We start from the raw sequence: 14,284 nt of genomic DNA on the forward strand, positions 1-14,284 counted from the left end.
ACGGTATCCCACTATAATGAATTTGTTAAATTTGCTATTTATCCATCCCTTCTGAAAGTAAAAACCTACCTGTAAAGTGTATTTTCTAACATACAAACATCGAGGCTTAACTGCCCAAAATAAATTTCCCAAATACTCTAAGCAGAAAAGGATAGAAAAATTATAAGTTTATAGAAAAATATTTAAAATAGGGGTAGACCAATGGATAAACTCCATTTATCTTATAAAGCAGGAATACTATCAACTGATTTAATAGAAAGGTATAACTAATTATTGCCAAACTTACAGCAAAGAAATTAAAAGGATACTAAAGATTCTAAATGATAGCTACATTACATATAAAGAAGTATCTGTTATTTTTATGACTTCCTTACTCATCATTTTGAAGACCAACATATCTTGGACTAGGAACAAGCATGACTCGAACATTTTCAAGCTTTCCTTTCACAATATGCATGAACTGGTCAAGATGACTGGAAGGTGGTTTTGTAGTATAAGTTAAGAAAGCATCATCAAAGTTGATGCACAGAGTTTGAGGTTGGTAATGATTTCCAAAAGCCAAACGTCCCTAAAAAAAAAAACAGATAAAGAGATATGGCATACTATCTAGGATATTTTTTTTCCCTTAGCTGACCTAATAACAAGCATTTTCAAACAACTATTAATGATTCCATTTTAGCAGTAATACTATTTAAGTTGCTCCATTTTGGCTTCCCAGATGGTCCAGTGCTAAAGAATCCACCTGCCAATGCAGGAGAAGCAGGTTCAACTCCTGGATCGGGAAAATTCCCTGAAGGAGAAAATGGCAACCCACTCCAGTATTTTGGAGAAACACTGGAAAAATCCAATGGACAGAGGAGGACTGGCAGGCTATAGTTCCATGGGGTTGCAAAGAGTCAGACATGACTGACCACACATGCACACCAATCAATTTAGACCAGTGTTTAAAGAAATTCAAGCACCTGTGAATAAATAAACAGCCTTTAAGGTGTACACATTTGTGCTAAAATGGTCTTGGTACTGAAATAGTTCTTTCACTAAACAAAAAATGTAGCCCAGAAACTAATTACTTCTTTTTCTAAGTGAAAACTGTATCCACAAAATTAAAAGGTTCTGCTGCTGCTGCTGCTAAGTCACTTCAGTCGTGTCCGACTCTGTGCGACCCCATAGTCAGCAGCCCACCAGGCTCCCCCGTCCCTGGGATTCTCCAGGCAAGAACGCTGGAGTGGGTTGCCATTTCCTTCTCTGATGCATGAAAGTGAAAAGTGAAAGGGAAGTCACTCAGTCATGTCCGACTCTTAGCTATTACCCATCAAATATTAACTATAGCAGAATTTACTTACTGTGCTAACATTGACCTTTATGACAGGAATAAGTGATCTCCATGAAGATGTGGGGTCTTGAGATTCTGTTTTTACTTTAACTCTGAAAAGAAAAAACAAAAATTGACATATATGAGAAAATGAGAATAAGTACCTAAGAATACTGTTGACTTCCTCACAATACACATCATTAATACTAGCTGTACCTTTACAAATATAGCTAAAGACTATTGAGTAACAAAAGGACTATCTAATGGAAAACTAATATCCCTAAAATGTCTCATAAAATGTACTCTTACCACATATCAATTTTTACATAAGAAGTTGTAACAGAAAAGAATATTTTTAGAATGACAAACTTCAATGACAAAAGTCTAAATTTTGATTTGCTGTCATTATATCTACCATTATGTCCATGACACAAAAATGTAACATTTTACAAAAGAGCAAAAATAATTAAAACAAAAATGATCAAGGTACATGTCATTTAGATGTTTTAAGTGCTTCAAGTACTTCTAACAGTTCAGCTGATCCTTTTCCTTCCCTACTCCCACCACTTGGTGACAAAATAATTTTCTTTTAATAAAATGAAAAAGGATAGACCAAGAGTAAAAAAAAAAAAAAGGAAATTCAGTTCAGTTCAGTTCAGTCAGTCGTGTCCAACTCTTTGTGACCCCATGGACCACAGCACGCCAGGCCTCCCTGTCCATCACCAACTCCTGGAGTTTACTCAAACTCATGTCCACTAAGTCAGTGATGCCATCCAACCATCTCATCCACTGTCATCCCCTTCTCCTCCTGCCTTCAATCTTTCCCAGAATCCAGGGTCTTTTCAAATGAGTCAGCTCTTCGCATCAGGTGACCAAAGTATTGGAGTTTCAGCTTCAACATCAGTCCCTCCAATGAACACTCAGGACTGATCTCCTTTAGGATGGACTAATTGGATCTCCTTGCAGTCCAAGGGACTCTCAAGAGTCTTCTCCAACACCACAGTTCAAAAGCATCAATTCTTCGGTGCTCAGCTTTCTTTATAGTCCAACTCTCACGTCTATACATGACTACTGGACAAACCATAGCCTTGACGAGATGGACCTTTGTTGGCAAAGTAATGTCTCTGCTTTTGAATATGCTGTCTAGGTTGGTCATAACTTTCCTTCCAAAGAAACTGTCCATACACAAAGTACACAAAATTCAAGAAATGAAAAATTCTCAGCAATTCACTAAAGATTTCATATGAAAACTTGAGGCACGTCTCTTCAATAATTCGGTAACTCCTAAATCACACTTCTAGAGCTGTATTTGTAAGGTGGCCCTCAGTGCTTAAAACTAAATTCAAAACTAACCTCACAACCAGCCCCTAACCTCTTTTTCCAAGGTTCCTTTCGTGCATGCCAAGTCGCTTCAGTCATGTCCAACTCTCTGCAACCCTATGGACTGTAGTCGTCCAGGCTCCTCTCCAGGCAAGAATACTGGAGTGTGTTGCCATGCCCTCTCCTCCAGGTGAACTTCCCTGACCTACGGATCCAACCCAGGTCAATGTGCATTGCAGGCAGATTGTTTACCACTCATGCCACCTGGGAAGCCAACTAAGCATGTTGTTCTTCAGTCGCTCAGTCGTGTCCAGCTGTTTGTGGGCCCATGGATCGCAGAATGTCAGGCTTCCCTGTCCTTCACTATCTGCCAGAGTTTGCTCAAACTCATATCCATTGAGTCGGTGATGCCATCCATCTCATCCTCTGTTGCCCCTTCTTCTCCTAAACATGACCACTGTTTAAATTAGAAATTTGGATTCATTGTTGACTCACTCTTCTTATTCATTCTCCACATTTCCTCCACTCTCTTAAGTATTCATTTGCCTAAGTGTATCTGGAATCCATCCACTTTTCTCCCTTCCTCTTTTTGACAAGCCAGTTGATGATCATCTCTACCCTGAACTGTTACAACATCCTTTTATCTTGTCTCCCTGCCTCCAGTCTTATTTCCCTCCAATCATAACACAGCACTGCTGACCTCAGGTAAGGCCAGGTCATTTTTAACATTTTGAATTGATGCTTTTGAACTGTGGTGTTGGAGAAGACTCTTGAGAGTCCCTTGGACTGCAAGGACATCCAACCAGTCCATTCTGAAGGAGATCAGCCCTGGGATTTCTTTGGAAGGAATGATGCTAAAGCTGATCCAGTACTTTGGCCACCTTGCAAAGAGTTGACTCATTGGAAAAGACTCTGATACTGGGAGGGATTGGGGGCAGGAGTAAAAGGGGACGACAGAGGATGAGATGGTTGGATGGCATCACTGACTGGATGGACGTGAGCCTGAGTGAACTCCGGGAGTTGGTGATGGACAGGAGGCCTGGCGTGCTGCATTTCATGGGGTCACAAAGAGTCGGACACGACTGAGCAACTGAACTGAACATCATTTCTAACAGTGAATCCTGCTAACCATTTTAGTTTAATTTATCCTCACCTCAAGTAATCCACTCCAGCCTCAGTAACAACTTCTGTATTGCATATGACGTTTCTTCTCCATGACCCTGCATCTCCTTCTCTGCTTAAGTCATTTACCCTTAAGGCTTCAAACTCCTGATCTTCCTGTATGTGCCCAGAGAATTCTGTTTTGTCCCTGTTATATTTCTTGCACTAAAATTGTCTATTAAGTGTTCGAACTCCCATAGTAGGCTGTAAATTCCCTCAAGAAGTTGTCATATTCTCACTATCTTCAGTACCTAAGCTCAATGCCTGGGACATAATATGCATTACATATTTAACTGAGAAATAAAATCCTCATCATCTACTTTAAAAAAAAGGTGACTTCCCTGGTGTTCCAGTGGTTAAGGGTCTCGCCTTGTAATGTAGAGGATACTGGTTCGAGCCCTCACCCAGGATGATCTCATATGCCTCAGACCAACTAAACCTGTGCACCACAACTACTGAGCCCAAGCTCTAGAGCCCATGCACCACAAATACTGACGTCTGCATGCTGTGGAACCTATGCTCTGCAACAAGAGAAGCCACTGAAATGAGAAGACCAGGCACTGCAACTAGAAAAAGCTTGCACGCAGCAATGAAGACCCAACACAGCCATACATAAATTAATCTAAAAAAAAAACAAAAAACTATTTTGTGTACAAGGCTGCTTCAACATTCAAAAATCAACAGCTTAAAAGCGAAAAATCAAAGGATTATACCAAGAGACACAAAAAAATTTGACAAAATCCAATACTTACTCATGATTAAAACCTCGTGGTAAACTATGAATAGAGGAGGACTTCCTCAACTTGATAAAGAATATCTACCATAAAAACTACAGTTAACATCATACTTAATAGTGAGAAACTAGAAGTTTTCCCACAAAGACTAGGTACAAAGCAAGGATGTTCCTTGTCATCACTTTTCTCCAAATTTGTACTAGAAGTGTTCTAGCTACTGCAATAAGACCAAAAAAAAAAAAAAAAAGGGAAAGGAAAGAAAAGGTATAAAGACTTGGAAGGAAGAAATAAGACGAAATAAGAGTATTTCCTTGCAGCTGACATAATCATCCATGCAGAAAAATTGGAAAGAAGTGACCAAAAATACTCTTAGAACTAATAAATAACTATAGCAAGGTTGCAAGATACAAGATTAGTAATATACAAGTATCAATCACTTTCCTATATACTAGTAATGAGCAAATGGATTTTGAAATTTAAAACATATTACTATACTTTAGCACCACAGAAAATTAAATACTTAGGTGTATATTTAACAATTTTTATATAAGATCTATGTGAGGAAAACTATAAAACTCTGATGAAAGATATCAAAGAGAACTAAATAATTAGACAGACATTCCATGTTCATTGATAGGAAGACACAACACTGCCAAGATGTCAATTCTTCCCAACTTGATTTATAGATTCAATGCAATCCCTACTAAAATCTCAACAAGGTATTCTGTGAATACTGGCAAATGGATTCTAAAGTTTATTTGAAGAAGCAAAAGATCAAGAATAGCCAAGAAAATAATGAAGGAGAAAAGCAACGTTGGAGGAATGACATCAGTTGATTTCAAGACTTAACCACAAAGCTACAGAAATCAACACACTGTGGTATTGTGTGAAAGAAAATGAACAGCTCAATGAAACAGAACACAGAACCTAGAAACCAATAAAATGAAACTGTATGATTGTATATGCACCTAACTATGTATATATATTTATAGACTTGAGAGTGATAGCTGCTCAGTCATTCATGACTCTTTGCAACCCCATGGGCTGTAGCCTGCCTGGCTCCTCTGTTCATGGAATTCTCCAGGCAAGATTACTGGAGTGGGTTGCCATTTCCTTCTCCAGGGGATGTTCCTGACCCAGGGATCCTGCATTGCAGGAGAGTCTTTACCATCTGAGCCACCAGGGAAGCCTACTATTAAGAGACATTTCTAAGTATAAAGACAGGTCAACTTAAAAAGTATCAGCAGATATATGCTTGACTTTATCTTATAATCTATAGACAATACATTAGAATATGTAATAAATCCATATACCTTTTCCAAAGGAATACCCAAGATAGAAGTAGCAATAAAGTTATAAATGACAGTCATCAATCAGATGAAATAAATTAGATGAAGCTTTTCTCTCTCGAAGAGATGGGGGATGGGCAAGTGGTCAGGAAGGAAATACAATGTGCTTTTAACTTTGCATGAAAAATAATGTTTAGACTTATATGTGTGTATTTAAAAGAATAAAAAACAAATTGATAGCAGTAGTTATCAACATGAGAGAAGCAGAACTGGTAAGCAGAGCAGACTGGACGGCTTTAAGCTGAGATCTAATCTTTTTTACATAGTTCTATATATTTTACATAATCTAGTCTATATTATTCTATATAATTTTTAAAGAATCTTATAAGAATAAAAATTTTAGTTAATCTACAAAGAAAGATTAGGCTATGTTTAGGTGAACAGTGTTAATAATACTCTAATAAAAGCAGATGTTTAAATGTTGGAGATTAATAAAATTCAAGTGTGACATCAACCTTTCAATTTTGGACTGGGTTCTTGTTCTTCCATTTTCCCGTGTTTTATCATCTTCTTTCTTGGGTGGAATTATTGTTGGCTCCAAACCAAACAATTCTTGAAGATGTCCATAAAGATCCGAACGATTATAGACATGAAATTCAAAGTCATTGACTGTGATGTATAATCTAGTTTCTGCTTTTGGATCTAAAGATATCAATTACAAAAAAAAAAAAGTTTTTAGTCAACTTTTTAAGAACTTTAGTTAAAAGTTTTAAGTCAAATCCTTTTCCAAAGCTAAAGTAACTCAAATGATTTATTTTAAAATAGAATTCTACGATAAAAGGGAATTACATTTTTAAAGTAATAAAACATCGACAAAGAAAAAAAGCTGATATCACTATAATATTTCAGCTTGGCATTCCAAAACAATCTGAATTTCTACATCCCAGTTGTATAACAACAAAAAGATTTTATGCCAAGAAGAGCACAATGCCATTTACAGAGTAAAACTTTACCCCAATATAGCCATAAGTATATACTAAAATATACATAGTAAAATGTTCAAGTTATAATGCATTAAAATATCACACTAGTATTTGAACTTGTGCATATAGAAACTATGACTTTATAAATAATAGTTTGTTTTTTAAAACTACACAATGCTAAAACAAAGATTTCATGAATTGTAGGTGCAAATATTAATAATAATCAAAAGATGTAACTGTATTAAAAGAGTCAAGCAAGACAAAATAATAATAGTTTAGCCATTAGACAAAGTCAAGGACCTTTAGTTCTTCCTCAAGGGCTACAGATAATATTCTGAGCCATGTCCTCTGAACTCTTCTGCAGATACTGAAATCCCTATAAGGGGGAAGAAGTTAATTGTATGCTGTCCACTAGTACATAAACCACAGACCAGCTGGAACCAGAAGGGTGATGACGCTGACTCCCCATTACCACACCACCAACCAATGAGAAGAATGCCTGTGAGCTGATCACGCCCTGCCCTTTGAACACTATAAGACTCTCTCCAAGGTGGGACACACAGTCTTGAGGGCATTAGCCCCTCTAGCCTGGCAAAGCAATGAAATTCTCTCTCTAGACTTCATCCAAAACTCTGACTCCGAGATTTAATCCAGCACCAGTGTACAGAGGCCAAATTTCAGCAACACACATACACAGGTTCTTTGCAGGGGCGGGGGGGGCGGGGAGGGAGTTGGGAAAACCAACACTTGATTCTCCAGGAACTAGAAAAAGACAGTAAATAAACAGTAAAAAGGATGTAAGACTGAATTCCTGTAACACTGTTTACAAATGTTATGATCTAAGGCAGTACATTAACCACCCTTAGCCTCATTGCCTTATCCTCTCTATAAAATGAGAATACCTCTACCTACCTGTAAGATGGTTATACCATAAATACTAGTTTCCTTGCATTAGCAGGTCAAATTCTTACTAATCATACTGATTTATAACAAATTTTATTCTTTTTAAATAGTCTTTCATTTCATAGTGTGATATAATAAAAACAGCTCATCTCTATTGAACAGTTGCTATGTTCTAGGCACTTTACTCATAGAATTTCATTTAATCCTCACAACAAACCTTAGCAGTCAGAGCCCAAGATTATATAACTCAGAGGAAGACTAAAATCCAGGTCTCCAAATACTGGTTCTTAAACACAAAATAAAATTACTTATTAATTTTATCAATAAATACAATGGCTATTTCAAAAGCAAAAATGTTATTAATCCCTGAAAACAAAAATGTGTCAAAAGGGTCCAGGTATTTCTTTGCATTTTACAAAAAACTGATCAATAGTCATACCTTAAATGCAGTATTTAATTGTTAAATTCTGGTAACACTAGATTTCTCACTGACATTTACCTCTCCTGGAAATATTAAAAGCAGTTTTTAGGTTTCATTCATTCTGATGACACTTGGAGTCAAACAGAAAATTTTAATTAATACATAATTTAAGAAAGGTATAATCAACTGGCTCTTTTAAATCTCTCTACATTAATAATGTTCTACACTTGAAGGCAGAATCTTCTTCTCATACTTCTTGTCATCTAACATTCATACAATGAGCTTCCCAACTTCATTTGTTAATAAAGTGTTCATTGTTATTCAGTCACTAAGTTGTGTCTGACTCCTTACGACCCCAAGGACTGTTGGACACCAGGCTCCTCTGTCCTCCACTATTTCCCAGAATTTGCTCGAACTCATGTCCATTGAGTCAGTGATGCTATCTAACCATCTCATCCTCTGTCGCCCCCTTCTCTTCCTGCCCTCAATGTTTCCCAGCATCAGGGTCTTTTCCAATGAGTGGGCTGTTTGCATCAGAGCTTCAGTTTTAGCATCAGTCTGATGAATATTCAGGGTTAATTTCCTTTAGGATTGACCAGTTTGATCCCCTTACTGTCCAAGGGACTCTCAAGAGTCTTTCCAGTACCATAGTGCGAAAGAATCAATTCTTCGGCACTGAAACGTCTCTACGGTCCAACTCTCACATCTGTATATGGTTACTGGAAAAATCATGGCTTTGACTGTATGGACCTTTCTTGGCAAAGTGATGTCTCTGCTTTTTAATACATTGTCTAGGTTTGTCATAGCTTTCCTTTCAAGGAGTAAGCATCGCCCAATAGATATAAGTACAGACGTAAAAAGCTCTTAACAAGCAGTTAATTTATGAAGGAAAAAAGTAAATAAATGTTGTAGAACAGTGTAAGTCTCCTGAACAAATAGCTAATTGAGACTTATTCTCCAAAGGGAAATCAGGAAAAAGGCACTATTTAATTATGCAATTGGGACACATGTTATTTGTAGTAAAAAATCTAAGTGCTACCAAGGCCTTGTAATATACTCAGAATCAAGTCTATTGACCTTTCAAAAATTGTTCAGGGATTTTTATTTCCTTCATGTATTTAACAAACAAGATTTAGATGCTACATATTTAACAGTACTAGATTATACTAGGCTAAAACTTCTAAGCAACAAAATAATAGGGACATACTTTACCATCACCTTTTCACTCCTTAATAATCTAAGAATTCCTCTGGATATGAAGGATGCATGTCTAGCTAGTCAGACTAGTATGAATTTAAATACTATATCACTGTATATTAAGAGGTAACTGGTCCTGCTATTTGTTTCCCAAAAGAATCCCTTAAAATTAAGTATCCTCAAAATAAAGACTTTTGACTGAAATCCTCATTAAATAGTCTTTAGTCAACAACCCATCTATAACAGATCACTAGTTCATGACTTAGGAAATATTTTACAACAAATTCTATGGTAAACAAATTAGATGTATTATTTTTTTTCTCTTTTGTAAAGAGTTACACTGGACAAGTAACAACTTTAAAACTGCTCCTGGCTTAAATTATCTCAACCAAGCTCTATGGCATAGTGGTTTTGCACTGGACACTCTTTTCTCCTAATAGAGGAGTTCTAAAACTTCCTAATGAAAATCTTGACCCTACTCACAGAAGGGACCTGTCTCCTTAGATGGCTAGTGGCCATATATCTACTCAGACACATGCCCCAGTTAGGCTTTTAAATTTGCCACAAAGAAACATCAATTATCTCTATTTCCTCTTGATTAACTATCAACGCACGTGGATCTGCCCTTAATAAGCAAGAAATAATAACCAGACTGTAAGGTCATATTATTGAATATAGCCTACTATTTTAACCCATATTCTACAATATTGTACAACACTTTCTGGCCTATTCACTCCTCTATACACTATATTCTAAATGATGCCCGTTAATCATGCCAGACTAATCATGTACTTAGACCAAACTGATTATTCCTGCACTGCTGTTTGGCATTGTGTCTTTACCTTTGAAGGATGTGACTATGAGCACATTGTTAAGAATGTCATCCTTTACAACAGAGAATATATTTTAAAAGCATATGGAAGAGAAACTTCTTTGGCCATTCATCAAAGTTGTGCTCTTCATGAGCACATACATGTAAATTTTCAAATGTAGGTAAAACTATGAGCAAATAATTAGAATTATAAAAGTATAACTGGTAAAGCCTACCAACTTTTAACATCACTGTAAAATGGAGGTTTGAAATCTTTTTTCTACTGCAAACTTCTGGCATAAAAAAACAAGAAAGAACAATTTAGACTAAATGTTCTTCAGTATTAAGAACATAAAATATCCAAAAATCATGATAATGTTTCTGCTCTACATTATGGACAATTACAGAGAGGGCAGAAACAGAAATTTATGTTAGCATTAAGAGTGACAAAAAGAATCCGAGACATAAAGAAATGACAGGGGAGAGCCAGTCATGAAAGAACCAATATTAGAGCAATTTATATTAGACTGCATTTATGCATCTTAAATAGTGATTACATTTTGCCATATTCTTTGAAGTGAGCTAAGTTCATGTCACTCCCCTGCCCCAAAACCTTTCATGGCAGTGGCTTGCCAGTGTTCAACAACCTCCATTACATAGCTTCCATCTTATCCCCTATTATTCCTTTACCTTATATTTACCACCATATGGCGTTGTGAATTCCTAAACACACCTGTTTTCAAACCTCAATGCCATTGGTCAAACCAGTTATTCCATCTGAGCTACCCTCCCTTCCACTCCACCTATACCTGACACAATCCTATATTCACTGTCATCACCAAGCATGCTACTTAAGAGATGGAACTTTCACAACAGCTTTTCCATTCTGTGCGTGTCTGCATGTGTGCTAAGTCACTTCAGTTGTGTCCGACTCTTTGGGACCCTGTGGACTGTAGTCTGCCAAGCTCCTCTGTCCAAGGGATTCTCCAGGCAAGAATACTGGAGTGAGTTGCTGTTTCCTCCTCCAGGGAATTTTCCCAACCCAAGATCGAACCCAGGTCTCTTAAATCTGCAGCATTGGCAAGCAGGTTCTTTACCACTAGCACCACCTGGGAAGCCCTCTACCATTCTGCCTCCTTGACAAATAGACAGAACTTTAAACACCATGAATTTGCTGGGACCACACCAAGTGGTCCATATCAAAATTGGTAATTCTGAGGATGGTTCACTGTTTTTCCTCAACACACACTCACTGTTCTCTTTTTTCTTTAATTACAATTGTTTGTATGCATTTATTCCCTCAAATAATTTTGAATAATACTCTTTATTTTTTATTCCCCCTCCAGATTAGCACAATGATCAGTAGAGTGAATGTAAAATAAGTATCTGTTAAATTAGGTAAAGATTTTCATCGAAAGTTACCTCTTTCTTAAAGAACTTGGGTCAGTTATTCTTGACCCTCATTCAAGAATTGTGGTGAACAGCAAACCACTTTAAGGAGATGTTAACATTTCATGATAAAATGAAGTAATTATTTTCTTCAAAACAAAAGACTGTAAACAATTTAAGACGGTATCCCCCATATCAATGAAAATTCTGAAGTGGGCAATCCCAGTAGGCCTAGTTTACAACCTGCAGTTACCTCTGGATACTTCAAATACCTTCATTCCTCCCATAAGCTGTGATAAGTGTTTGTTTATACATAAGAATCTTCAAGAACCCTCTTGGGCCACATTTGACAAGGCTATTTAATAAATACAAGGGACACTAGACTGGAAGTTAGCAGACCTGGGTTTTTGTTCTGATTTTAACAGCTATAATCAGAGGAACTTATGATTTTTCCATCTACAAAATGAGGGGGCTTTGAGGACATTAGCTGTTTCCAAATTGATGATGGATTTCGAGAAAAATCGGTTGTTTTCTGTGTTCCTTGGAATTCTGGAGTCAAGAGCATTGGGTGGGGTGGTGTTAGGTCAAATGGGCCTCCTCAAACCACCATTTCCCTACAGCTTTATCAGTTCACATTATCATTTTAAAACACCAAGGGGGGAAAAAAATCTGGAATAAAACTTCTAATGCAAATATAAAATAGGGTGGGTTTGTTTGTTTTACCACAAACAAGCTATATAAATGAAGAGAACTTTTGTTTTGGCTCCACTGTAACCTTGCTTTCAAAATTTATGTTAACTAACATGTAAAAAGAAAAAAGATTAAATCAAAACAGCGAGACCTTATCACACAGACTGCAAGATTAACAGAAGCATGACATGCTGAGGAAAAATACTCTCCTAAAGAAATCTATCTCTAAGGCACAACCTAGATGCACTTTTCAAACTAAATCAAGGGTAGAAATACTGGGCATGCCCAAAATTAAGTGAATGTGTTAGAAACCAGAACTGAACTCAAAAGAATCTGGCTCTCAGGAATGAGCTTTAACCACCTCTAAAGTGTAAGATATCTTTAAGTACCACCTTTAAGACTTACAGTCAAATTTAAAAAAGAATCAAGAATATTCTCTCCACAATACCTAAGCAATGTAGGAAAGTACTTTCATACTAATAAAAAGTCAAAACTTAAAAACAAAAGATTCCCAATGCACTAACATATTACCTAAAGGACATTTTATTCTCCTGTGAGAATGCTTACAGTAACTACTAAGAAATGAGGTAAAAAGGTTGGTTTAACAACCAAAATTCCAAAATCATAGACTGAAGACAGGTAATGACACAGAGCCATTCTCAATCACAGATGAGAGACTGCAAAAAGCCTATTTCAAAGGTCCACAGAACACTTTTATCATAAGAAGTCACTGAGCTTCTGTTCAAAACTATCTAATATACAACTCTAACTTTTAGAAAACTTTTTCCAGAAATGAAATTTGCCCATTATTCTTTCTAATAATTCAGGTTTCATTAACTCTGCAGATGTCAAATTCTAACCCATTAACGCCAACATTTTCAAGGTAGAGTACATTATGTTTTATATAGGAGGGATGAAAGATATGTGGGAGGAAGGCAATGATAGTTTAAAAAAAAAGACTAAACAACAGTGAAACAATAGGGAAATCTAAAAATAATTTAGGGTAGCTCAAACTTTTGCTAAGTTTTAAAACTTTCAGAACTTTACTCTATTTTCCCATAGAAAAAACAGTATACATCATGATGAGATTCTTAGGGGAGCTCACATACACACAACCCAACACTTAGTTGGAAAGTTCCAAAATTATACAGAACCAACCACCATTTCAGAACCTCACTGGGGAGCCTGAAACACAGGTCCTCATACCTAAGAAAAGGTGGAGGGGTTTCCTTCTCTTTTGACCCTACACTCCCAGGTAGCACTTAAATTCTCCTTAAAAGTAGTTATCAAAAAGTATGGTCCAGGGACCTCTGGGGGGATCCTGAGACCCTTTCTTGCGGAACACAAAGTCAAAATTATTTTGATAATATTATTATACTAAGATATTTGACTTTTTAAGAGTCATTTTCATGAGTGGACAATGGGGTTTTTTAAAGGCTATAAGAAGTATATGAATATGAAAGCAGAGGTGAGAATTCAATTACCTTCCATTAGGAGAGACATTTAAAATATTTGCAAAATTTAAAACGATGTCAGTCTTCTCACTATATTTTTGCTTTGGAAAAATTATTCTTCATAAAGTGCTATTTAACATATGTAATGGATTTATTATAAATATTTTTAATGATTAAAATGTTTCTATTATGACCAGGCTTAATTTGAATGCAGCAAATATTAAACAGATACAACTTAATAAATAAAACCTCTTTGGAATCCTCAATTATTTATAATGTAACAAATCCTGAGATCAAACATGTTTGCGAATTACTATTCTAGAAAGTAAAGACAAGGTTTCCTCTCCTTGAGGCCACTGGTGTGGTTAATGTAGAGAAGAACAGTTACAGGCACAGACAGGAGCACCTAGAGTTGTGAAATGAACAGGTGAGCAGAATATACTGAGATAAAATTCTGATGATAAAAAGCAGAAACAGAAGAGAGTCTAGAGTATGCATTTCCTCTTTCCTACACATCCTTACCATAGTAGATAAATGCGAATTAGTAGCAATGTTATGTAAAAGTATGAATAAAGCAAAGAAGCTAAAAAGATAAGCATCTTAGTAGAGTGATTAAAGAG

General features: G+C 36.4%; 1 protein-coding gene across 7 annotated transcripts in view; it reads right to left on the minus strand.

The window, feature by feature from the left end:
* Positions 1-14,284, minus strand: part of BLTP1 (bridge-like lipid transfer protein family member 1) — a 194,990-nt gene that overhangs the window by 161,251 nt on the left and 19,455 nt on the right. For all 7 annotated transcript variants that reach the window (XM_061384265.1, XM_061384270.1, XM_061384269.1 and 4 more), the window contains exons 7-9: positions 6,332-6,518; positions 1,344-1,425; positions 375-568 (exon numbers count right to left, since the gene is read on the minus strand). In XM_061384265.1, coding sequence (XP_061240249.1) covers positions 375-568; positions 1,344-1,425; positions 6,332-6,518 — 463 coding nt within the window. The remainder of the gene's footprint in view (positions 1-374; positions 569-1,343; positions 1,426-6,331; positions 6,519-14,284) is intronic.

This window comes from Bos javanicus, chromosome 17 (genome assembly GCF_032452875.1).
Source record: "Bos javanicus breed banteng chromosome 17, ARS-OSU_banteng_1.0, whole genome shotgun sequence".
Classification (NCBI taxonomy): Eukaryota; Metazoa; Chordata; class Mammalia; order Artiodactyla; family Bovidae; genus Bos; species Bos javanicus.